The sequence below is a fragment of the Bos taurus genome, chromosome 9 (assembly GCF_002263795.3).
Source record: "Bos taurus isolate L1 Dominette 01449 registration number 42190680 breed Hereford chromosome 9, ARS-UCD2.0, whole genome shotgun sequence".
Classification (NCBI taxonomy): Eukaryota; Metazoa; Chordata; class Mammalia; order Artiodactyla; family Bovidae; genus Bos; species Bos taurus.
Window position 1 is genome coordinate 91892446 of NC_037336.1, and position 26688 is coordinate 91919133.

At 40.1% G+C, this 26688-nt stretch overlaps 1 protein-coding gene across 3 annotated transcripts in view; it reads right to left on the reverse strand.

Moving 5' to 3' along the window:
• Nucleotides 1-26688, reverse strand: part of TFB1M (transcription factor B1, mitochondrial) — a 67365-nt gene that overhangs the window by 27220 nt on the left and 13457 nt on the right. For all 3 annotated transcript variants that reach the window (XM_024996707.2, NM_001076896.2, NM_001114610.1), the window contains exons 3-5: nucleotides 18671-18779; nucleotides 17246-17397; nucleotides 8221-8340 (exon numbers count right to left, since the gene is read on the reverse strand). In XM_024996707.2, coding sequence (XP_024852475.1) covers nucleotides 8221-8340; nucleotides 17246-17397; nucleotides 18671-18779 — 381 coding nt within the window. The remainder of the gene's footprint in view (nucleotides 1-8220; nucleotides 8341-17245; nucleotides 17398-18670; nucleotides 18780-26688) is intronic.

Below are 26688 nucleotides of genomic sequence, written 5' to 3' on the forward strand. Positions count from 1 at the left end.
AGTTGATAATAACCTCCAAATACCATCAATTACTCTCAACTAGGTAACTAAAACAAAGAAAAACCTTCCAGTAAAATACTCTAATACCCACTCTAAGAAACCTCTGGTAAAAAGCCTGAAGATTCTGGATGACAATGATAACCACCAATATAAAAGCCTAAAGTAAAGATCTTGGTTCCTGATATAACTGGGTCTTATACTATTGAAAGTCTTGTACACACACATATATATGCCTTATAAGAAGAGAGAAAGCTCTATGGTGACTTGGTCTTCATTACAGTGGCCACCTGTTCTAGGGCAAAAAATCCCTGAGAGCACCAATGTGTTAAATCTGATGAGCCAAAAGGTATCTTCAAACAAATTCTGTCTAGGATCTAAAAGGATCTATTATTTTGGAAGAAGTTATTTACAATGTCTGAAAGCTTGACATGCTGAAGGAAGGTAATACTGAGTTTGATTAAGAAAAAGATGACAATTAAGTCTGCTATAAAAGTGGAAGACGGACTGAATTCCTAAAGGCCCCGGAAAGCTTGGGTAACTGTGACTGACGTGGCAGAGGAAGTAGAAGCTGGCAGCAAAGGCCATGGAGATGCCTCAGATCATGATTCAGTAGGTACAAACAGGTCGAATGCTACTGGTCAGGGGCTCCATTCTAAACCAATAACATACACCTACACCTAAATCTAAAAACCACATAACACAACTTTTCATGATATCTACTTATATCAGTGAATGTCAAAGAATCCAAAGGAAGCTTTGCAAGACTTTATACTTGCGTTTCAACAAGAAGAAAACTGCTCCTCACTAGCTGTGAACTCCTGAAGGGAGATGTCTGATTTGTCATTCCTGTTACCACCACCTCTCTGCCTAGCTTAGGGCTTTTCATGCAGTTGGGGCTCAGTGTACCTTCAATGAAGAAATAAGATTTTATACTACATGTATGTCCTGTAGTAATTCATCCAGCAGTGGTTTTGTTAAACTAGACACTGGCTTATTGGTTTGTATTTCTGGCAAAGAAGCTTTGTTTCTGTACTTAGCTTTTATTCTTCTGTGATTAGCATATAATAGTCACAGCCTAGTTTAATATCCAACTATTTTTCCACAGATGACTCATCACAAGCAAAGCTGTCAAAACAAAGTTTCTCCAAAAAGTGGGGGAAATCATTACAAATAAAAAACATTTGGATTCTGAGAGTGGCATCAGCACCTTGGCAGCAATGAGCCGCTTCTTTCAGTCCTCTCACTTACAGCTCATCATTCGCACCAGACCAACCAGCAGACTTTCTGCGCTGCACAAAGGAGACAGGATCCTGGAGGGGGCTTTGGGCCCAAAGATGGTGGTGAGCCGACCCTACCCCGAGTGACTGATGGGGGCAGGGCTGGGGGAAGCAAAACTGGAGACTGAAATCCATGGCGGACATGCAGGGCACTGAGAACTTGTGGAGGTCAGCCAGACAAAGGGAGAACCAGGCACGCCACTGGAGCACAAGAGAGACCAGCCTGGAGGCGAGGAGGAGGAACTCGAGGAGTCAGTCCCTCTCCCTGCCTAGGGCTGAGTTTTCATCAGGACAGTGAGAACGTGCCTCACAGAGGAGATGGAAAGAGAAAGGGGCGAGTGGCTGACTGCCCAGCTGTACAGGTTACAACTGGAGGGACCTGATTCTCTCCAGCAGCATCTGGATTTTTGAGAAACCTCTATGACTGAGGGGAGGGAGAGGAAAGGGAACGAGGCAGACGAGTATAACAGGGCAGGGAAGGTACTGTTACCTGCTGTCTGCCTTGGACCCCTGGAAGCATCCCCACTTGAGGGTGTCCTCACTGGGCTGTGAGCATGCAAAGCCTCCAGCACTGAGCCCAAACCTCCCTCCACTCTGCCACCAGCTTTTCCTACAGCACTTTTTTTTTTTTTTAAAAAACACTCCCCACCACTGCCCCCCATCCAGAGTGTAGCCCCAAAACCAGATCAGAAACAGACACCAAAAACCTGAGCTACAGCGCCACTGTCTGGAAAACAAGGGTTTCTATTACGTTTACCAAAGTAAACAAGTAAGTGTATCACTTTAAAAGCAACGGCAGAGGCACATTCCAGTCAAACACCATGAAAATCAGGGTAATACGGTATCACAAAAAGAAAATGATTGTTCTCCAGTAACTAAACTCAAAGGCGCAGGATACTGTAATCGAACTTATAAAGAACTGAAAATAGCTGTTATGATGAAACTCAATGGGCCACAAGTAAACTCAGAGCTTTCCCCTGGTGGCTCAGATGGTAAAGAATCTGCCTGTAATGCAGGAGAACCAGGTTCGATCCCTGGGTTGGAAAGATGCCCTGGAGAAGGAAACGGCAACCCATTCCAGTATTCTTGCCTGGAGAACTCCATGGACAGAGGAGCCTGGGGGGCCTACATCCAATGGGGTCACAATGAGTCAGATACGACTGAGTGACTGACACTTTCACTTTCAAACTCAGAAAGGCAATTTGATGAACTCAAGAATAAAATTAATGAACAGAATGAGGTCTTTACCAAAGAGACTGAAATTTTAAAAAATAACCCAATTCTGGAGCTGAAAAATTCAATGAATGAGATGAAAAATACATTAGAAAGCTTAAGAAAGGGCAGATCAGACTGAAAAATACATTAGAAAGCTTAAGAAAGGGCAGATAAGACTGAAGAAGGAATTAGGAACTTGAAAGACGGGAATTTAGGAATGACTCAGGAGTGAGATAAAATTTTTAAAAGTGAAGAAACCCTGAGACCTATCAGGTATGAGGAGAAAGCCAAATATAAGAATAATTGATCTATGTTGAGGAGAAGAGAGCAGAGGGTATATTTAGAAAAATAATTGCTGACAGCTTCTCAAACCTGGGGAAAGAACCTAGTATACATGTCCAAGAAGCTAAAAGAACATCCTATCACCTCAATACAAAAGACCTTATCCAAGATACATTATAATGAAACTGTCAAAAATCAATGATAGAGAAAGAATCTTAACAGCATGGGGTGGGGGCATGGGGAGGAAGTAACCTACAAAGAAACTCTCTCTGAGCTAACAGCAGATTTCTCAGCAGAAATATTACAGGCCAGGAGAGAGTGGAATGACATATTCAAAGTGTTAAAAGATAAAAATCGCCAGCCAATTATCTGTCAAAGTTATCCTTCAAATATGAAGAAGAAATAAAGGCTTTCCCAGAAAACAAAAACTGAGGGAGTTCACACCACTATACCTCCTTGAAAGAAATGGTAAAAGGAATTCTTCAAACTGAAATAAGAATACATTATTTACTGACAATAAAAGTTCACAATACCCTGGAAAAGGTGAAAAATAGTCAGAATTAGAAAACTTTAACCCTATTAGAATGGTATGTTAACCACTTACTTATAGCATAAAGGCTTAAGGAAAGCTATTACAATTTCTCAATGAATTCACAGCACTAAAAGAGATAAATTGTGATAAAGATATATAAGTGGAAGAGTAAAAGGGTAGAATCTTTATAGACAAATAAAGATAAGGTGATATCAGCATAAGAAGAACCATTTTATTTCTGAGATTTTTTTAGGTAAGCCATATGTTAAACACAAAGCCAAACTCTAGAGTCATGAAAGATAGAAAAGGAAAGACTGAGTAAATGACTATGGAAACCCACCACATTAGAAAGATAGACAGACACAGAGAGGGAAAAAACAGTGTGATACAAAATAACCAGAAGGCATAAGGAAGAGAGCAGTGGTAAATCCTCTGTCAATAATCTAATATAAATGAACTGAATTCACCAATCAAAAAACACACAATGACTAGATGGATTAAAAAACAAAAAAAAACAAACCAACACTGCTCATGAAATACAAATCAAAACCTCAATGAGGTATCATCTCACACTGGTCAGAATGGGCATCATCAAAAAGTCTACAAACAATAAATGCTGGAGAGGGTGAGGAGAAAAGGGAATCCTTGTACACTGTTGGTGGGAATGCAAACTGATACAACCACTATGGAGAACAGTATGGAGATTCTTAAAAAACCAGGAATAAAACTACAATAGAAACCAGCAATCCCACTACTGGGCACATACCCCCAGGAAACCAGAACTGAAGAAGATACCCAATGTTAACTGCAGCACTATGTACAACAGCTAGGACATGGAAGCAACCTAGATGTCCATTAGCAGATGACTGGATAAGGAAGTTGTGGTACACATACCCAATGGAATACTACTCAGCTATAAAAAAGAAAGGCATTTGAGTCAGTTCTAATGAGGTGGATGAACCTAGAGCCTATTATACTGAGTGAAGTCCGAAAGAGAAAGACAAATACCATATATTAACGCATATATATGTAATCTAGAAAGACGGTACCGAAAATCCTATGTACAGGGCAGCAAAGGAGACACAGACATAAAGAAAAGAATTTTGGACTCAGCAGGAGGAGGGGAGGGTGGGATGATTTGAGAAAAAAGAAACACATACCTTATCACAGGTGAAACAGGTAACCAGTGCGAGTTTGATGTATGAAGCAGGGCACCCAAAGCTGGTGCTCCATGACAACACAGGGGAGAGGGTGGGGACAAGGGTAGGCGAGGGAGGGAGGGTTCATGGATGCCCACAGCCAATTCACACTGACGTGTGGCAGAACCATCACAGTAAAGTAATTATCCTCCAATTGAAATTAAAACAACAACAACAACAACTATATGCTACCTACAAGAAGCTCACTTCAACTCTAAAGACACACATAGGCTCAAAGTGTAGGGTTGGAAGTTGAAATCAAAAGAAAAGGGGCCGAGCCATTTGTGTATCAGATAAGAGAGACTTCAAGCCAAAAACTGGTTAACAAGAGACAAACAAGGTTGTTACATAATGATAAAAGGGTCACTACATCTTTAAAATACTACAGTAGTAAATATATATACACTCAACATTGGAGTACTTTAATATATTAAGCAAATCCTAAGGGAGAAATAGATGACAACGCAGTTAAGAGTAACAAACTTCAATATGCCACTGTCAGCAACAGACAGATCATCCAGACAGAAAATCAACAATGAAATTGTTGGAATTAAATCGTACTCTAGAGTAAATGGACTTAAGCATATAAAGAACATTCCACACAACAGCAGAGAATACACATTCTTCAAATGCACATGGGACATTTTCTAGTATAGATCATGATAAGGCACAAATCTCAGAAAATTAAAGATGGAAATCACACCTATTATCTTTTCTGACCACAATGGTATTGAAAGTAGAAATCAACAAGAGGAAAGCTGGAAAATCTACAAATATGTGGAAACTAAATAACAGACTTCTGAACAACCAACTGGTCAAAGAAGAAGTCAAAAGAGAAATAAATCTCACATAATAAATGAAAATACAACATATTGAAAAACTATAGAATGTAGCAAAAGCAGTTCTGAGATGTTTACAGCAATACATACATATATTAAGAACTTAAAAAAATCTCAAACAACCTAACTTTATACCTCAAGAAATTAGAAAAAGAACAAGGTTAGCAGAAGGAAATAAAGACCAGAGTGGAAATAAATGGAGTTTATTGAAAAATAAAAAAGCAAAACCAAAAGCTGGTTCTTTGAAAAATTAAAAGTGACAAACCTTTAGCCAGACTAAGAAAAAAGAAGACTCAGAATCAGAAATGAAAAAGGAGACATTACAACTGAGACTAAAGAAACACACAGGAACAGACAAGACAACCATGAACAAATTATATGCCAACAAATGAGACAACTCAGAGGAAACGGATACGTTCTTAGAAACACACAACCAACCAAGGCTGAATAAGGAAGAAACAGAAAATCTGAACAGACCAATGGCAAGCAGAAATTGAATCAGTAATCAAAAGCCTCCCAACACAGAAAACCCCAGGACCAGACGGCTTAACTAAAAAATTCTACCGTTCAAAGAAGAATTAAAATCAATCCTTCTCAAACACTTCCGAAAAACTGTGGAGGATGGGATATTTCCAAACTCATTCTATGAAAACAGCATTTACCTGAAAACAAGGCCAGATAAGGCTACCACAAGAAAACTGTAGACCAATATCCCTAATGAATACAGATGAAAAATTCTCACCAAATATTAGCAAACCAAATTTGAGAACACAAAAGGATTATATACCATGATGATGTGGGACTCATTCCTGGGATGTAAAGATGATTCAACATATGCTAATCAATAAATGTAACACATGACACATCAATTAAATGAAAGAAAATCATGTGATGATCTCACTAGATGCAGAAAAGGCAGTGGACAAAATACAACTTCAAGATGAAAACATTTATAGTAATGATAATACCACCATCAGGGTAACACATATAAACCTAGATGTTTGGTCATTCTGTTTAAGGAGAAGAAAAATCAGATTAAGAGCTAACTATCCACTCAGAAAAATTAGAGACACCAAGGGAACATTTCATGCAAAGATGGGCTCAATACAGGACAAAAATGGTATGGACCTAACAGAAGCAGAAGATATTAAGAAAAGGTGGCAAGAATACACAGAAGAACTATACAAAAAAGATCTTCACGACCCAGATAATCATGATGGTATGATCACTCACCTAGAGCCAGACATCCTGGAATGTGAAGTCAAAGTGGGCCTTAGGAAGCATCACTATGAACAAAGCCAGCAGAGGTGATGGAATTCCAGTTGAGCTATTTCAAATCCTAAAAGATGATGCTGTGAAAGTGCTGCACTCAATATGCCAGCAAATTTGGAAAACTCAGCAGTGGCCACAGGATTGGAAAAGGTCAGTTTTCATTCCAATCCCAAGGAAAGGTAAAGCCAAAGAGTGTTCAAACTACTGCACAATTCTCCAGGCAGGCTTCAATGGTATGAGAACTGTGAACTTCCAGATGTTCAAGCTGGTTTTAGAAAAGGCAGAGGAACCAGAGATCAAATTGCCAACATCCACTGGATCACCGAAAAAGCAACAGAGTTCCAGAAAAACATCTATTTCTGCTTTATTGACTATGCCAAAACCTTTGACTGTGTGGATCACAACAAACTGGAAAATTCTGAAAGAGATGGGAATACCAGACCACCTGATCTGCCTCCTGAGAAATCTGTATGCAGATCAGAAAGCAACAGTTAGAACTGGACATGGAACAACAGACTGGTTCCAAATAGGAAAAGGAGTTCGTCAAGGCTGTATATTGTTACCCTGCTTATTTAACTTACATGCAGAGCACATCTTGAGAAACGCTGGGCTGGATGAAGCACAAGCTGGAATCAAGATTGCTGGGCGAATTATCAATAACCTCAGATATGCAGATAATACCACCCTTAAGGCAGAAAACAAAGAACTAAAGAGCCTCTTGAAGAAAGTGAAAGAGGAGAGTGAAAGAGTGGCTTAAAGCTCAACATTCAGAAAACTAAGATCATGGTATCCAGTCCCATCACTTCATGGCAAATAGATGGGGAAACAGTGGCAACAGTGGCTGACTTTATTTTTTGGGGCTCCAAAATCACTGCAGATGGTTGACTGCAGCCATGAAATTCAAAGACACTTACTCCTTGGAAGGAAAGTTATGACCAACCTAGACAGCATATTAAAAAGCAGAGACATTACTTCTCCAACAAAGGTCCGTCTAGTCAAGGCTATGGTTTTTCCAGTAGTCATATATGGATGTGAGTGTTGGACTATAAAGAAGCTGAGCACCGAAGAATTGATGCTTTTGAAGTATGGTGTTGGCGAAGACTCTTGAGAGTCCCTTGGACTGCAAGGAGATCCAACCAGTTCATCCTAAAGGAAATCAGTCCTGAATATTCATTGGAAGGGCTGATGTTGAAGCTGAAACTCGAATACTTTGGCCACCTCATGTGAAGAGCTGACTTACTGGAAAAGACCCCGATGCTGGAAAAGATTGAAGGTGGAAGGAGAAGGGGATGACAGAGGATGAGATAGTTGGATGGCATCACTGACTCAACGGACATGAGTTTAACTAAACTCTGGGAGTTGGTGATGGACAGGGAGGCCTTACGTCCTGCAGTCCATGGGGTCGCAAAGAGTTAGATGCGACTGACTGACTGAACTGAACTGATCCACCACTGTGATTTTTATGGTTTTAGGAGAGGGAAGGAAAAAGTTATGGTACAGTTTGCATAGAAGATCAGATTCTAGAGATAATTTTCTATGACACATCCTCACACATCCTAGTCCTCGTATACTATACTGTTTAAAACAAATAATCAGAAACTCACCTCTGGTTTGGGCACAAAAGCCTGACCTGGAATTGTCAAGATGTGCTGAACGTCGCAGAGGTACTGGGCCATGATGGAGAGGCGACTTCGCTGTTTGCTTCCAGTAGTAGCTGTAAGTCTCTGCAGAAGGACAAAGAGGAATTTTGGCAAAAAACTCATTCATCATCTATGAACACAGGTACATTGTTTTGAGGTAAATTTTAAAAGCATGGGCTATCTATCTAACATGATACATAGCCAACACGGGGAACATTTTCCTTCGACACTAACTGAGGTACATCTATGAAGTATGAGTTATACACACAATGCACTTAAAAGAAATCAAATTAGAAAATTTCCCTACCACTGGCTATTGGGATTTTCAAGGTAGAAGATACTGTATGAAACAAGTAATCCATAAATATAGACAGGTGAAAACAGCAAGAATAATGAATTCAAGATGCTTTAGTTTTATGAACTACCCCCAAGTCTCAATGAACATTTCCAATGGTATGTCCTTTATTTAAATGTAATACAACCATGAATATTTAGAACTCTTGAATTGGCTGATTTTGAGAACTTTTTTTTTTAAACAAAAAACTTATTTTCTTTTAAGCACCCAAACATTTTTATTTTAAAAGTAGACATGTGAATTAACTCATAAATATATACAATTCAATCAACATCCCCAAAGGATTTTTAAAAAGAACTTTAAATTCCATATAAACATTATATGAAAAAGTAAAGGGCCAAGAATACCCCAGGGCACTCCAGAAGAACGTCAACAATGCGGGGCAGGGGGCTGCTCTGTGGAGGTGACATGGGGGCATTCACCTTGCCAGATATCAAAATTAAGGCAGTATCATATTGTTAGAGGCACAAATATACCCATGGAACAAAAACCTCAGAGACCCAAGCACATGTGGACTGCTAGAGGGAGGAGGATGGATCATTTGGTGACTGTGGTATAAGCAGGAATCGACAAAGAGGACTGTGTAGGCCCATATCTCATCAACCAAAAATAAATTCCAAGTGAATTAACAGTAAGTGAAAACTAAAATTTTAAAATTTTATGAGTAAATATCTACGACTCCCATGGCAGGAAGACTTTAATAATGCAAAAGCAGTAGTCACAAAAGACTGATATATATTGTTCTACTTAAGAACTTTTTGTATAATGAAAACACTATAAAGATAGGTCACAGACTGAGAGAAGGTATTTGAAACTCTTATGTGACAAAGGATTTGCTGCTGCGTCGCTTCAGTCGTGTCTGACTCTGTGTGACCCCATAGACAGCAGCCCACCAGGCTTCTCGTCCCTGGGATTCTCCAGGCAAGAACACTGGAGTGGGTTGCCATTTCCTTCTCCAATGTATGAAAGTGAAAAGTGAAAGTGAAGTTGCTCAGTCGTGTCCGACTCTAGCGACCCCATGGACTGCAGCCTACCAGGCTCCTCTGTTCATGGGATTTTCTAGGCAAAAGAACTGGAGTGGGGTGCCATTGCCTTCTCCGGACAAAGGATTAGTGCTCAGAATATAGAAGAAACTCCTACAGATCAATAATCAAAAGATAAACTAATAGAAAATACGAAGAGAAACATTGTAGCAACCCAAACGAACTATAATCATAAACTAAGCTCAAGTAAATTACAGATCAGGGATATGCATATTAAAACCATTTTAGATACAATTTCGTATTTCATGAAATAAAACTTACACACAGAGAAACGACTTAACAGAACCTAGTACTGGGGAGTATATGGAGCAATAGGAATTCTCATATGCTACTAGTGAGTGGGAACTGGTACAAGCATTTTGGACTATAATCTGGCAATATACAGTAAAGCTAAAGTTGAGTAAACTGCTGTAATCCGTCAGGTTTACCTTTATGACTATATTCTAGAGACCTGCTTCGCAGGAGATATTTATAAGGATATTCACTGCAACACTGTATGTAGTATCCAAAAAACAAAGATCCATCAATAGGTGAATGAATAATTAAACTGTGGTAATTCTGACAATGGACTAAATAATATTTACAATGAATAACAAGGGTTTCCAACATAAATCCCCAAATAGAGCAAATAACTGACAGAAGACAGGTACAGTGTGACTGCACTCACAGGAAAACGTCAAAAGATTATTTATCGTTTACTCTCCATGTGCATGTGTGTATCTATCTATATCTGCAGAGCAAGCAAAACATATTCATGGCAATACTGAGTATCGATTTTTAGACAGGTCAATTCACAGGAGGGAAAAAGGGGTTCCAAACATATTTATAATGTTTTATTTCTTAAAAAAGATATGAAAAATATGGTATGTTAGACAAAGCTGAGTGATGCATAAAATAATTCTACACTTATTTTTCTAAAATGCGGAGATAGCAATGGCACTCTACTCCAGTACTCTTGCCTGGAAAATCCCATGGACAGAGGAGCCTGGTAGGCTGCAGTCCATGAGGTCGCCAAGAGTCGGATGTGACTGAGCGACTTCACTTTCACTTTTCACTTTCACGCATTGCAGAAGGAAATGGCAACCCACTCCAGTGTTCTTGCCTGGAGAATCCCAGGGATGGGGGAGCCTAGTGGGCTGCCGTCTATGGGGTCGCACAGAGTCGGACACGACTGAAGTGACTTACAGTTACAGTTTTCTAAAATGCATCCTGTTCCTAGAGCTCCCTGGACCTCTTCAGAATGACACAGAGTCAACATTGCAGATAGCAATGATTACTGGAATAATCCTGGGCCAAGTGTGCCTGTGGCATGCCTTACTACTCAACAGTCAGAGTTGGAGTAATTCTTTAAGTTCTATTTACTGGGCTGGGTGGTCTCCTTCCTGTTTCAGTGTGTGTGTTAACCTCTAATAGTCCCTTTTACTTTGCTGCTTCTAACCAACCGTGGGCATGAAAATCATGTAATTTGACTTGTAAAAGCTTTTCCTTTAGTAAGATTTAAACACAGGCTTTAATATGAGATGCTAAGAAAATTTCCTATAGGCAAAGCTAACTGTAGATTTTATAGTACATTTTGTTACTCAGAAACCAGACCTCATCTCAGCCTTTTTTACTTAAATTTACCTGGCTCTTGTCTCTATTTGGACAGTTAAAATTACTGGGAAGTTAATTTCAGACAAGTGATACAGCATATACAACAAAATCAATTCTTTCTTAGTAAAACCAAGAATTGTACATATTCTCAAGCAAGTAACAAAAAATAGAAGTACATATTTAAGTTAAAGAATAATCTCATGGATCAAATGGTCAAAAATATTTCTAGCTCTTCATAAAGGAAAATAAGAAACTTAATTTTACCAACGCCATTAAGATTCAAATTTTCTAAAATGCATTGTATAAACTGGCACAATTCAAAGCAGTTGCGCAAAACTAAAATCTAGCATGAACGTAATCATAAAATTAGAAAATAAACCAAAAGAAATGCCTGGACTTAAATTTTTTCATCCTGGATTTTCTTCCAGTATTTTACTTTACATCTGAAAAGTATGTCCCCATTGATAAAAGGAAGAGAATTTAAAAATCACTTTAACCAAAAGCAAAACAGAGAGGCATGGAGGGAAACCTAATTCGCTATAAAGACACATTAAAGTATATTTCACTGAAGAGTGGTATGTATCCACTTCTGCCAGAAGAAAGGAGTATCCTGACCCATGAATGTTACCCTCCTATCTCTGGGCTTCCCTGGTGGCCAGTGCGGGAGATGACGGTTCCATCTCTGGGCTGGGAAGATCCGCTGGAGGAGGGCATGACAAGCCACTCCAGTATTCTTGCCTGGGAAATTCCATGGACAGAGGAGCCTGGTGGGCTACGGTCCATGGACGCAGACATGGACTCAGTGACTGAACAACAACAATCCCATCTTTGCAACAAATACACAAAGGCTTTGGAGATGAAAACATGTCAATCTCATAACGTAGAAGAAAGCAGCACAAATACCTGTCCCTCATTTATTAAGGAAGAATTCAATCCACAGACCAGAAAGCTCTGCAAAAGACTTCATTAAACGCTAGCCTAAGAGTTCAATGTTTGATCCAACCACTCAAACATTTGATGTTTCTTTGATATATTACCGGTAAAGCTATGAAAATTCAAACACCGTTACAAGATATATTTGAAGAGCAGAAGTTCAAGGAACCAAACCAGGTAATTTTTCAGTAAAAGGAAACCTCTAACCCTTGAGCTTTTAAAAAATTCTGATTGAGTGTAAGAAAAACAAGGGGTCAACGAATTCACAAGAACAGTTTTGTTTTTTTTCTATTCATGTAAAATAATTTTAAGTAGAAAAATTAGACTTATGCTTGAGAAACCACAGAGCCAAATATCAGGGACAATGAGACTAGATAATTTATGGGAAGGCAATTCCCTTAACCAGCCATGGTCCCCTGGAGATGGTAGATGAAGAGGTTGATGCTGGACCCAGAAAGAAAAGACTGCAGATGCAGTCACACAAAGAACTGGAACATCATAATTTCAGCAGAAAACATGACCTCTGTTCAGGTTCAGTTTTCCCTGCAGCTAGCTCCACGACCTTCGGAAGACGTTAAACTGCGTTGAGTCTCAGTTTCACCACCTGTAGTGTGAGGTTAGATGAGATTTGTTAAGCTCTCATTTACTGCTACACAGTCTGATTCTATTTTATGAGCTGCAACTTTCAAGTGTCTAGAAGCCCCTTAATGTGTATGAGCTGAATTCTTACATCTACACCCTGTCGTCTTAGAGAGAAAGGAACAAGACAAACATGCTTGTTTCTGCCCTGTAACTCACAAAGCAAGCCAAGCAAATCTTCTAAGTGCTTTCTGTGGCTAAAATTCAAAATGCAAATATGACAGTGTCAAGAACAAAGAGAGGGAAAATAGGAGAATGTGGCTATATAGTCTTCCACTGAAACTCGCACTTGCAAAAATGTGAAAATCAGTCAGAGGACCAGTGTTATCTACACTTTTAAAGCATTCCATAAATTATAGACTGAATATAAACTCTTCTCAATATTCAAACTAAAATTTAACTAAAATCAACTTTTTGTTAGAGAAAAATAACTGCATATGGTAAACTGGAAACAACACTATTATTAATAACAAGTGACAATGAGTCATTGAAAATGTTACTCCACCTCTTCAGCCTCTGTTCCTTTGCTCTTTCCCCCAAAAGAATGAGTATTTTTGCATTTCTATTGTGCTACTGAAGAGTAGAAATACCGTAATAATCGTATCAGCTGAGGAAAATAACCCAAGGACAAATTCAAAAGTTGAGAAAAGCAACAAAGAGAACTATCAGCGTGGCCTCAGTTCAAAGCAACAGAAAAGCACCAATAAGAGTCACAAGATGACTAGGGTCTCAGGACAAAAGGATGTCCTCTTAAGAGTTTCTAACAAACACAAAAGTGTTCTACATTTTCGTGATGGATGTTATGGCCCAATACTCTAAAACGGAAATTTTCAACTTTGGTGGTTTTGACATCTTGGGCTAGTTAGTGCTGAGTTGTTCTTTGCTACGGGGACTGTCCTGTGCACTGAAGGACGTTTACCAGCTGCCCTGAACTCTATCCACTGGGTGCCAGAAGCACCCCCAGCTGGGACAACCCCAAGTGTCCCGGGAGTGAGGGATGGGGCAAAACTGCTGTTGAAAACCAGCACCTCTGGAAGGGAACGTGGAGACAGAGGGATGGATGCAAGAAAAAATTTCTTATAATACATTCATAAATTATTCGAGAGGAAGACACTGGAAGAGTTGAACTAAGGTAGTCATCCAGTGTCTACTTTCAGAGCAACTCTGATATTAAGTTGTATTGCTTTATTTTTTTTTACAGAAACAACCATGAAGCTGACTAAAATACACAAAACAACAGGTTTTCTAAACTGGACACGATGCAGTAAGGGACTGTGATCACTGCCAGAAGAGAAAGGAGGTAAGTCTCGGGACTGCCCAGCTTACAGCTGCAGCACAAGGAGAGCAAAGAAACAGAGGCCAGAGAAGACCTGGAGTTCAGGAGACAGGCTGATGTTCTGGGAGGCCGAGGCAGCTAGAATCCGTGGGGCAGGCTGCTGGAGAAGTGGAACACAGAGCTGGAGAGGTCTTAGGGAAAGGAGGTAGAGACAGGAAGGCAGTGAGTGGAGACACACTGTCTTTCAAGTCTTTGGCAGACCAAGGATCTGCAAGGGGTGTATGAGGTTAACTCCTCAAGGCTAGGAAGGCTGGACAAAGTACCACTGGAAAGCTGTCGGACAAAATGGAGCTCATACAGGGCTGGAAATAGTCTGCATTCCCAACAGCTAAAGTAAAGAGCCCATGAAATACACAGGACACAGGGTGGTTCCTCAGAAACACCATGGCTTAGTAGTAGGACTTAGCCCCCGATCAAAGGCTGCTTTGGACCCATCATAACAAAGCTTGAAAGGCAAACCTCAAACCAATTTGTAAGTACTTTATCTACGTGCCAGAACAAAACCCACTACTCAACCCTATACAACAAAATCTGACCCTTAACAACACTGGAAAAAAAAAAAAAAACAAGCCTCACAATAGCCACTATTGTAACAAAAATTACCAGGCTTGAAAAGCAGAAAAATGGGACCCAGAACAAAGAGGGTGGGAAACATCAACTGGTAAACTAGTACAGAAATGACAGAGGCAGTGGAATTAGTAGGCAAAGATCTTAAAATAGCTATTACAAATATTATACATATGTATAAGGATGCCAAGAACAGCATAAACATGAGAAAAAGGGAAGATAGAATAAGACTCAAACGGAACTTTTAGAGATAAAAGTACAGAATCTGAAATGGAAAATACAATTATCAACAGATTAGACACTGCAGAAAAGAGTGGTAAATTTGAAGTGGCAAGCCTTATGTCCCAGCACTGCCACCCTGAGGTCTGTACCCTAGAGTAATCTCATCTATGTGTACTAGCCTAGATCATCATAAGAATGGTTGTGACTGTTTGTAATAATGAAACACTGAAACTAATGTGGGGTCCCCAAACAGGAAGACAGACAGAGAAGCCTGACAGACCAACAGTCAGTGGATAGTAAATAGCTGTATAAATAAGCTACAGCTATGGACAATATGAGCACATCAGGATAAAAAGAATATACACTGTATGAACCCATTTGTATAAAGTTGAAAAATGGACAAAACTGAAATATATTATTATACAGGTAAGAATCTGATAAACTATGTAGGGAATAATAAATTGCAAATGCATGGTATAGATTATCCTGGTAATAGATGGAAAACAGGAGATGCAATCAGAAAGAGGCATACAAGAGGGTGTCAGAGATGTTAGTAATCTAATTATTAACTTAACTTTAATTGGATTTAAAGATTTAATGGGATTAAAGACTTTAGTTGGATTAAAGATTTACTGAGCATGACCATGCCCACCAGAGCAAGACCCGTTTTCCAAACCATAGCTAGTACCTCCCATTGGGAAGCTTCCACGAGCCTCTTGCCCTCATCCATCAGAGGGCAGACAGAATGAAAACCACAATCACAGAAAACTTATCAAAATGATCACATGGACCACAGCTTTGTGCAACTTACTGAAACTTTGAGCCACTCTGTGTAGGGGGCCACCCAGATGGACAGGTCATGGTGGAGAGTTCTGACAAAAAGTGGTCCACTGGAGAAGGAAACAGCAAACCACCTTGGCATTCTCACCTTGAGAACCCCATGAAGAATATGAAAAGGCAAAAAGGTATGGCACTGAAAGAAGAACCCCTTAGGTCAGTAGGTGTCCAATATGCTACTAGAGAAGAGCAGAGAAATAACTCCAGAAGGAATGAAGAGGCTGAGCCAAAGGGGAAACGACGCCCAGCTGTGGATGTGGCTGGTGGTGAAAGTAATGTCCGATGCTGTAAACGAGAGTACTCCATAGGAACCTGGAACGCTAGGTCCATGAATCAAGGTAAACCAGATATGGTCAAACAGGAGATGGCAAGAGGGAACATCAACATTTTAGGAATCAGTGAACTAAAATGGATGTGAACGGGTAAATTTAATTCAGATGACCATTGTATCTATCACTGTGGGCAAGAACCCCTTAAAAGAAATGGGAGTAGCCCTCACAGTCAATGAAAGAATCTGAAATGCAGTACCTGAATGCGATCTCAAATATGACAGAATGATCTTTCATTTCCTTCATCAGAAGAATCAGAAATAATCCTTCATTTCTAAGGCAAACAATTCAATATTATAGTAATCAAGTCTATGCCCCAACTACTAATGCCAAAGAAGCTGAAGGGTTCTATGAAGACCTACAAGATCTTCTAGAACTAACACCAAAAAAAGATGTCATTTTTATCACAGGGGGACTAGAATGCAAAAGTAGGAAGTCAAGAGACACCTGGAATAACAGGCAAGTTTGGCCTTGGAGTACAAAATGAAGCAGGGCAAAAGTTAACAATTTTGCCAAGAGAACACACTGGTCACAGCAAATACCGTCTTTCAACAACATAAGAGACGACGCTATACATGGACATCGCTAGATGGTCAATACCACAGTGAAGAGGACCACGGAGGGCGAGATGGTTGGATGGCATCACTGATTCAATGGACACGAGTCTGAGCAGACTCCAGGAGATTGTGAAGGACAGGGAAGCCTGGTGAGCTCCAGTCCATGGGGTTGCAAAGAGTCAGATGCAATTGAACAACAACAGTTTGACTTGGGTGGTGGGGATTCGGCTGCTCTTTTGATTAAGCCATACACACACAAAGCCGTGAATATACATGACACACTCTTCTATATTCATATGTCATAAAAAAGAACTGCTTATAGCCTGCAGATTCCCTCCTTAAACCTCTTTGCTTCAAAAACTGCTTTCACTGCTCTGAGGGTTTACTTTTTAGAGACAAACTTGGAACACTCCAATCATGAGAATGCCTAGCAGGCTTATGTGAGCCAAAGTCTATATACTGAATAATGAGACACCAAACCCCCTTACCTTTCTCAACTCCAAACTGATAATATTCTTTTTATTTTGTTCTGGTAATTTGATCTTGTGATAAAACAACCATAAAAAGTTAAAACTTACCTCTGCCACTTCCTTTTGAAAAGTCAACATCATCCGGGTTCTACCATATGCAAATGGTCCATTTCTTTGAGAAACATTTTCAAGCCATTTGATAATCAGTGGAGTTGATACACTAAAAGGCAGATTTCCAATAATATGTACATTTGGAGGATCTGGTTGGCATAAGAAAAAACTTGGTATGATTATTTCATAAATGTATTATGAATACAATTTTAGTTAAGAGTAAAATCAAACTGGCTATTAATAGCATCAAACAAAAGCATACAAAAAGATAACGGCTGAGTATTTTTCAGTCTGTTTATTCTTCAGAAGCAATGTTTGCTCACAATCAGCTTTGAATTAAAGGGAAAAAACCCCACCTAATTAGTATTCAGTTAAATTCCCCAGGTTTTGGCTTAGGAAAACGTGAAAAAGAACTGGTTTGAGGGAAAAGATCATTTAGCCTTGGACATGAGGTCAAAGTTCTTGTGGGACACCAGAGAATCTGTCAGATGCCCACAAAGGGGGATACAGGCTGGACATGAAAATTGTGTATAATATTTATGTGATAAGTGAAGTCATGGTAGGAGAAACAAGATTTAAGATGTGGGTGGAAAAATAACCACCAGCAAAGTCAGAGAAAGCTCAAAACAAGGTGAAAGGAAGAATAGGTGGGCCTGGTATCAGGGAAAACAGAAGCAGAGAAATCTTTTAGTGAGAGTAACAGTTTAACACTGGGAAACATAGAGAAGGTTTGCGGCAGGCAGTTAGGTGGGTCATCCCTGTTGTCTGTGGCTGGCTGGGCAGGGCAGAAAACTGAAGATGGTCACTGAGAAGAGCCAGTTGGAAGGGGGAGACGGGCAGAGCCAGCCACTCTGAAGGAGCCTGGTGTGGAGCAGTGAGAGACTCAAGGGCAGCTGTGGAGGCACCCCCAAATCGCTTCTCCAACTGCTCTGAGGGGGGTTTATGGGCAAGAAACACTTCTGTGTGTTCCAAGGAGCTGGCACATAGCAGGTACCCAATAAACTGTCCATGAATGAAGAGTGCCTTGGAAGGTTACTGAATGTAAAAGACAGAGGAAATAAAGTCAAAAGAAAGGGGGGGTATGGCTTTGTTCACCAAAACACTTTTTTCACCATTGGGAAAACACTTTCTAGCTCATTCCATCTTTATATGGTATCATGAAAATGGCAAGTTTATATGAACAGACCCCAAAATATTTGAAAAATATTGGTATCAGATAAATTTGGATGAAGAGAAAGCAATTTGATTTTTATTTTGGAAGAAAGTGGAAAAGCAGAAAAAATTGCAATGCACCTTACCTATTTAATTATCTAATTTAATATACATATATAATAAATATTTACAATGTATGACAAATAATACAAATATTTGTAATTAAATAATTACAAAAGAAAATAAGAAAACCAACCCAAAGACACTTACCATCCTCCCACTGTCTTTTGAGACTTTCTGGAAAAGCCCTTTCTATCTTAAACGTCAAGACATCTCCATGAACAATTCTCAGTTTTCCAGGTGCTGCATCAGAAAGCATCTAGTTTACAAAAAGGGCAATAAAATGAGCTCATACGCTTTAGAGAACAGTGGAATTCATTTTTTCTCTGGCAAATCTGTGCATCATTAAATTAATATGAAAAGTCAGAAACTAAGAATGATCGTTAACGAACTAATAGCATGCTGCGTCCACTGCAACAGACATCTGTGGTGTTCGACTTCAACACAAGAATGACTGGGAATGGCGGCAGATGATAGTATAACAACAACAACAGCCTATTAACATCACAAATATTGACATAATTTTGACCCTCAAGATGGCTTGTATTTCGGTATAGATTTGGCAAACACTGAACTCCTGCATTTTTAAACTGGAGACTAGTCTCCCAAGGCAATAGAAATAAAAACAAAAATAAACAAATGGGATCTAATTAAACTTACAACCTTTTGCACAGCAAAGGAAATCATAAACAAAAATACAACCTATAGAATGGAAGAAAATATATGCAAACAATGCAACTGACAGGGCTTAATTTCCAAAATATACAAACAGCTCATACAACTCAACAACAAAAAATCCTATCAAAAATGGGCAAAGGAACTAAACAGACATTTCGACAAAGACAAACAGATGGCCAAAAGGCACAAGAAAAGATGCTCAATATTGCTAATCATTAGAGAAACACAAAACTACAATGGGTACCACTTCACACTGCTCAGAATAGCCATCATTAAAAAGTCCATAAATAACAATCGCTGGAGAGGGTGTGGAGAAAAGGGAACCCTTCTACACAGTAGGTGGGAATGTAAGTTGGTGCAGTCACTGTGGAAAACAGTACGGAGGTACCTTAGAAAATTAAAAACAGAATTACCAAATGATCCAGCAAACCCACTCCTGGACACATACCCAGATAAAACTATAATTCAAAAAGATACCTGTATGCAGGTCAGGAAGCAACAGTTAGAACTGGACATGGAACAACAGACTGGTTCCAAATAGGAAAAGGAGTACGTCAAGGCTGTATATTGTCACCCTGCTTATTTAACTTCTATGCAGAGTACATCATGAGAAACGCTGGCCTGGAGGAAGCACAAGCTGGAATCAAGATCGCCAGGAGAAATATCAATAACCTCAGATATGCAGACTACACCACCCTTATGGCAGAAAGTGAAGAACTAAAGAGCCTCTTGATGAAAGTGAAAGAGGACAGTGAAAAAGTTGGCTTAAAGCTCAACATTCAGAAAACTAAGATCATGGCATCCAGTCCCATCACTTCATGGCAAATAGATGGGAAACAGTGGCTGACTTTATTTTTCTGGGCTCCAAAATCACTGCAGGTGGTGATTGCAGCCATGAAATTAAAAGACGCTTACTTCTTGGAAGTTATGACCAACCTAGACAGCATATTAAAAAGCAGAAACATTACTTTGTCAACAAAGGTCCGTCTAGTCAAGGCTATGGTTTTTCCAGTGGTCACATATGGATGTGAGAGTTGGACTATAAAGAAAGCCGAGTGCCAAAGAATTGATGCTTTTGAACTGTGGTGTTGAAGAAGATTCTTGAGAGTCCCTTGGACTGCAAGGAGATCCAACCAGTCCATCCTAAAGGAGATCAGTCCTGGGTGTTCATTGGAAGGACTGATGTTGAAGCTGAAACTCCAATATTTTGGCCACTTGATGCAAAGAGCTGACTCATTTGAAAAGACCCTGATGCTGGGAAAGATTGAGGGGGCAGGAGGAGAAGGGGACAACAGAAGATGAGATGGTTGGATGGCATCGCTGACTTGATGGACATGGGTTTGGGTGGACTCTGGGAGTTGGTGATGGACAGGGAGGCCTGGCGTGCTGCAGTTCATGGGGTCACAAAGAATCAGACATGACTGAGCAACTGAACTGAGCATGTCCCCTAATGTTTTTAGTGGCAGTATTCACATTACCAAGATGTGAAACAACCTGACGTCCATCGACAAATGAATGGATAAAGATGTGATACATATGTACAATGGAATATCGTTGTTCAGTCACTAAGTCTGACTCTTTGTGATCCCACTGACTGCAGTCTGCAGGCTCCTCTGTCCATTGGGTTCTCCAGGCAAGAATACCAGAGTAGGCTGCCATTTCCTTCTCTACAATGGAATATTACTCAGCTATTAAAAAAGAAGGAAACAATGCCATTTGCAGTTACATGGATGCGACTAGAGATTATCAATATGAAGCAAAATAAGTCAGAAACAGAAAGGCAAATATCATATGATATCACAAATATACATGGAATCTAAAAAACAACACAAATGCATTTACCTATGAAACAGAAACAGAATCATGGATGAGTCAGAGAACAGACTGCTGGCTGCCAGGGAGGAGGAGGTTCGGGAAGGACCAAGTAGGAGGCTGGGGTTAGCAGATATAAGCTTGTATATATAGGATGAATAAACAAGATCCTACTATATAGCACTGGAGAAGAAAATGGCAACCCACTCCAGTATTCTTACCTGGGAAATCCCATGGACAGAGAAGTCTACCAGGCTATAGTTCATGGGGTCACAAAAGAGTCGGATGTGACTTGGTGACCAAACAACCATAAAGCACAGAGACCTATATTCAATGTTCTACAAAAAACCATAATGGAACAGCAGAAATCAAAACAGTAGAAGGCAACTATATGTCAATAAAAAAATTAACAAACAGAAACTAAAGACATAACGAAATACTGAGAATTAGGAGAAATCAAATGAAAGATGAACTTAATTTAACTAAATCTTTATATCTTAAGTACATACAAAGGATTGATTCTACGTATTACCAAGATCTTTAACTAAATCTGCGAGTAGAGTCAACCAGGCAGAAAAGTTATATGTCACTGCCAAGCTATACGTGGCACTCTGAGACACTCTCTTGACCAGAGTGCTCCTGAAGTAATTCTGATCCATAGGCACTTTCAACCTAATGAATTATCCTGCATGTTTTAACAAAAGCTACTTCCTGGCCAATTTCTACCTTCCACTCTTTGTTGTCCTTCCTTTCTTCAGTTTTTCTGAGTGAAAAAGAGAAGTACTTCTTTCCTTTATCTTTTTTTCCCTCCTTCTCATCCACCTTAACATCACACCTTAAGAAATGCTCTCATAGTACTGACGTGTTGGCACCTAACTAAAAGGAGGCTTACAGGTAAGCCATCTATAAATGTGAATGTGTTAAGTGCCCTAGACTCAAAACCAAACTTGATTCTTAAAGTCCTTAATAAAAAACCAACAGCCAGATGCAACCCATGAGCTTATAAAGTTAACATGCAAGAGAGTAAAATCAATGAAAACAAGCACATCTAAAGAACAGTGTGGGGAAGACATAGGGGGTTTGGTACCGACATGTACACACTGCAATATTTAAAGTGGACAACCACAAGGTCCCCCTACTGTAGAGCACAGGGAACTTTGCTCAATGTTACTGGCAGCCTGGATGGGAGGGAGTCGGGGAAAATGGATACGTGTATAAGTATATGTATGGCTGAGTCCCTTTGCTATCCACCTGAAACTATTATTGTTATTGGCTATTCTCCAATATAAAATAAAAAGTTAAAAAAATAAAGTAGGTTACAAAAGGAAGAAAAGAAGAGGTGACCCTCTTCCCATATTAAATCTCAGTTCAGGGAACTCAGAGAACCTTGGCTCCAATTCAACGAACTTTTGCCCTTAGCATCCCCCAGATCATCTTCTCATCCTATCTCTCCTCTGACTAATTCAGGCAACTGAGGAAGGATGAAAGCACCATCACAAAAGCCATGGAGGAGACAGGGACCAAGGCACCTAGCTGTAGATCACTCACACCTCTGGGTCAACAATGTGCCTTGCACACGCTTCTTTATAGCGTTGTGTATTATAATCATGGATATACAGGTTTCTTTCCCCTGTAACAACAGAGGCCCCTTAAGGGCACCTGTTTCTTATCTACTTCAATATCCCCTGCGGCTGCAACCATACACAGTAGGTGCTTTATATGTATTTGACAAGTGAATGAATAAATGTATGATCAAATGGCATTCAGTTTTCTATGATGCTGGAAAACTCCTCTCCTAGCCTACAATATTCGGGGCCCCTAAAATTTGAAAGGTTCAGAAACTTGCAAAGACTTACTTCACTGATAAGTCAATTATACATGTGATGTTGGAGAAATGCGTAGCTGAAATGCATATGCTGATTAAAGGCTAAACATTTTAAGTTATGGGAATCATCTAGTTTGATCTGTTTAGCCACGGTAGTTTAGCAAAAATAATTGTGTACCTCTGATATTAATGTACTTATGGATTATTTTAAGTTGCCATGATTTGCTAAAACTTACCTGATGAGTTCCAGACAAACTTAGAAAATATAATAACTTAGACATATTACAAAAAAAGGGGGATCTCGCTCTATAGGACAGGCTTTTACCGTATAAAAATTGTATTTAATGGCAGCATTTACCATCAATGAAGAACATTAAATTTTCTTCTGTAATTATGCTTCACATAATTAAAACAAAACAAATAAGCATACCAAAAACAAAGAGGCAGAATTAAAAGCTTATGTTTCACAATGTCAATATATAGAAAGTAACGAGTAATTAAGGCTAAAATAAAACAAGGTAAATTTGGCTCTGTGGCATTAATTACATGCTCTGATAACTTCAACCATGTTTAAAATATTATTTTCCACCTTGACACACGCAGCTACATACCAGGAAACTGGTAAAAATACACATTTACCTTCCTTTCCCAAGTTTAAAGTGCTAGTTTTTTGGATTCCCCTTCTGGTTTATGTGTCAGTCAATGACACACCAGGTCCTCCTGTTCTTTAAGAGGTCTACTTTTTCCAGGACAGCTCTGCAGCTCGAGCTTTCCCCTTCCCACTCCCCACTGCAGAAGGAATGAATGCTGCTGTTCACAGGTTTATGTGAAGGCCCTGAGCAATTATGGAGGCCAAAAAAAAAAGTTGTACAAACAGAAATGACAGTATAATTATGGACAGAAGCCATTTCAACACCTAACAATAATCAGCAACGACACAGAAAGACCCCGTAACCCACGAAGAGAAGAAAATGTCCGCATTATCATAATGATACTAGGGGAATGACGAAAGGGCGGGACAGATCACTTTTACAGCCCTCAGGAACAACACTGGAGCCTGTTACACCTCAGAACTCTGGGAGTGTTGCCTCATATTGACCTCAAAGGCACCACCGATGATCCATGCAGGCACTAATGATAGCCAAATGAGTAATTTTATAGACACTCAAATTGTTCTACCATTTTCAATCCTGTATTTTCCCAAAACGAGACATAAGCAGGCTTTGAGTAAAAAGCATTCATTAAATAAGGCTGTAAAAGAAGAAAACCAAACTGTGATAAAGGAAGCATACAAAGTATGTAGATTGTGAGAGCTTTACATTGTACCAATCCTAGAGATGTCAGATCCTGAAGCCAACATACTGAACTATATCATTTTTACTCAGTGTTGGAAGTAATTACAGCCAGTTTCCAAGACAGTACATGTGCTTTTCTGGTATTAAGTTCTATAAAGGGTACAAGGAAGAAACAGAGAATGCCTTTGATAAAACTAAGAAAACAAATGCAGAAGTGTTCTTCACAGTCACCTAAAAAATCTCTCTCCTCTTACAAGTCAAGTACTTAGTGAATGCTGTCCTGCATGTGTGTGTCACGGGGTGGGGGGCGGGTGGAGGGGAAGCTATAGTCTTAACTAGGTAGTTTGCTGGTGATCTAATTTGATGAGGAAAGAATCTGTGCAATTTCTAGAACCTATGCCCATTTATAAATCCCTTCAGTGCAAAAAACTAACAGCCATTTGATATGTTTTACGCCACCTTCTCACGGTGACTTCCCTGGTGGCTCAGACAGTAAAGCGTCTGCCTACAATGCAGGAGACCCAGGTTCGATCCCTGGGTCGGGTCGATCCTTCCAGGCAGTACTCTTGCCTGGAAAATCCCATAGATGGAGGAATGTGGTGGGCTACAGTCCATGGGATTGCAGAGAGTCCGACACAACTGAGCGACTTCACTTTCACTTTTTCATGGTGAGGGGCTCATGACAGCCAACACTGCACAGTGGGCTAAGCAGTCATCACACAGCCCGGTAATACTGCCTTCTTTCTAACCTGCCACAGACTGCCTTTTCATACTGTTCATGGGGTTCTTGAGGCAAGGATACTGAAGTGATTTGCCACTCCCTTTTCCAGTGGACCACGTTTTTTAAGATTTCTCCACCATGACCCGTCCGTTTTGGGAGGCCCTGTATGGCATGGCTTATAGCTTCATTGGGTTACACAAGGCTATGATCCATGTGACCATTTTGGTTAGCTTGCTGTGACTGTGGTTTTCATTCTGGAGGTTGTGGGATTGTACTTCTTGCTTCTTCTGTCTGCCCTCTGATGGATGAGGATAAAAGGCTTGTACAAGCTTCCTGAGGGACTGGCTGTGAGGAAAACTGGGTCTTGCTCTGGCAGGCAGGGCCATGCTCGCTAAATATTTAATTTTCTGCTGATGGGTGGGGCTGTGCACCCTGCCTTTAGAGGCAGTCCAGTTCTAGAGCTTACAGGCTCTATGGTAGGGCTAAAGGTGACTTCCAAAAGGACTTATACCAATATGGACCTCCCAGGACGGCTTCTGCCAGTGCTCCTGCTGACCCGTGCCTCCACAGGAGACCCTCAAACACAGGCAAGTCTGGCTCAGTCTCTCACGGGGTTAACTGCTCCTTTCCCCTGGGACCCAGTGTGTACAAGGTTTTGAATGTACCCTCCAAGAGTCTGTTTTCCCTAGTCCTGTGGAAGTTCTATAATCAAATCCCATAGACCTGCAAAGTCAGATTCCCTGGGGATTCCCATTCCCTTTGCCACATGCCCAGGTTGGGAAGCCTGATGTGGGGCCTAGAACATTCGCAACAGTCTAAGAACTTCTTTGGTATTATTGTTCTCTAGTTTGTGGGTTGGAGGTTCATAAAAATGTAAGGAGGTTATAACAAAAACCATCCCCCCAAAAAAGAAATGCAAGAAGTCAAAAGTGGTTATATGAGATAGCTTTTGGCTGTGCTTTGCTGGAGCAACTGTGAAGAGATACCCCACGCCCAAGGTAAGAGAAACCCAAGTAAGACGGTAGGTGTTGCAAGAGGGCATCAGAGGGCAAACACACTGAAACCATACTCACAGAAAACTAGTCAATCTAATCGCACTAGGACCACAGCCTTGTCTAACTCAATGAAACTAAGCCATGCCCATGGGGCAACCCAAGATGGGCGGGTCATAGTGGACAGATCTGACAGAACGTGGTCTGCTGGAGAAGGGAATGGCAAATCACTTCAGTATTCTTGCCTTGAGAACCCCATGAACACTATGAAAAGGCAAAATGATAGGATACTGAAAGAGAAACTCCCCAGGTCAGTAGGTGCCCAATATGCTACTGGAGATCAGTGGAGAAATGACTCCAGAAAGAATGAAGGGATGGAGCCAAAGCAAAAAGAATACCCAGCTGAGGATGTGACTGGTGATAGAAGCAAGGTCTGATGCTGTAAAGAGCAATATTGCATAGGAACCTGGAATGTCAGGTCCATGAATCGAGGCAAATTGGAAGTGGTCAAACAAGAGATGGCAAGAGTGAATGTCGACATTCTAGGAATCAGCGAACTGAAATGGACTGGAATGGGTGAATTTAACTCAGATGACCATTATATCTACTACTGTGGGCAGGAATTCCTCAGAAGAAATGGAGTGACAGTCATGGTCAACAAGAGAGTCCGAAATGCAGTACTTGGATGCAATCTCAAAAACGACAGAACGATCTCTGTTCATTTCCAAGGCAAACCATTCAATATCACAGTAATCCAAGTCTATTCCCCAACCAGTAATGCTGAAGAAGCTGAAGTTGAACGGTTCTATGAAGACCTACAAGACCTTTTAGAACTAACACCCAAA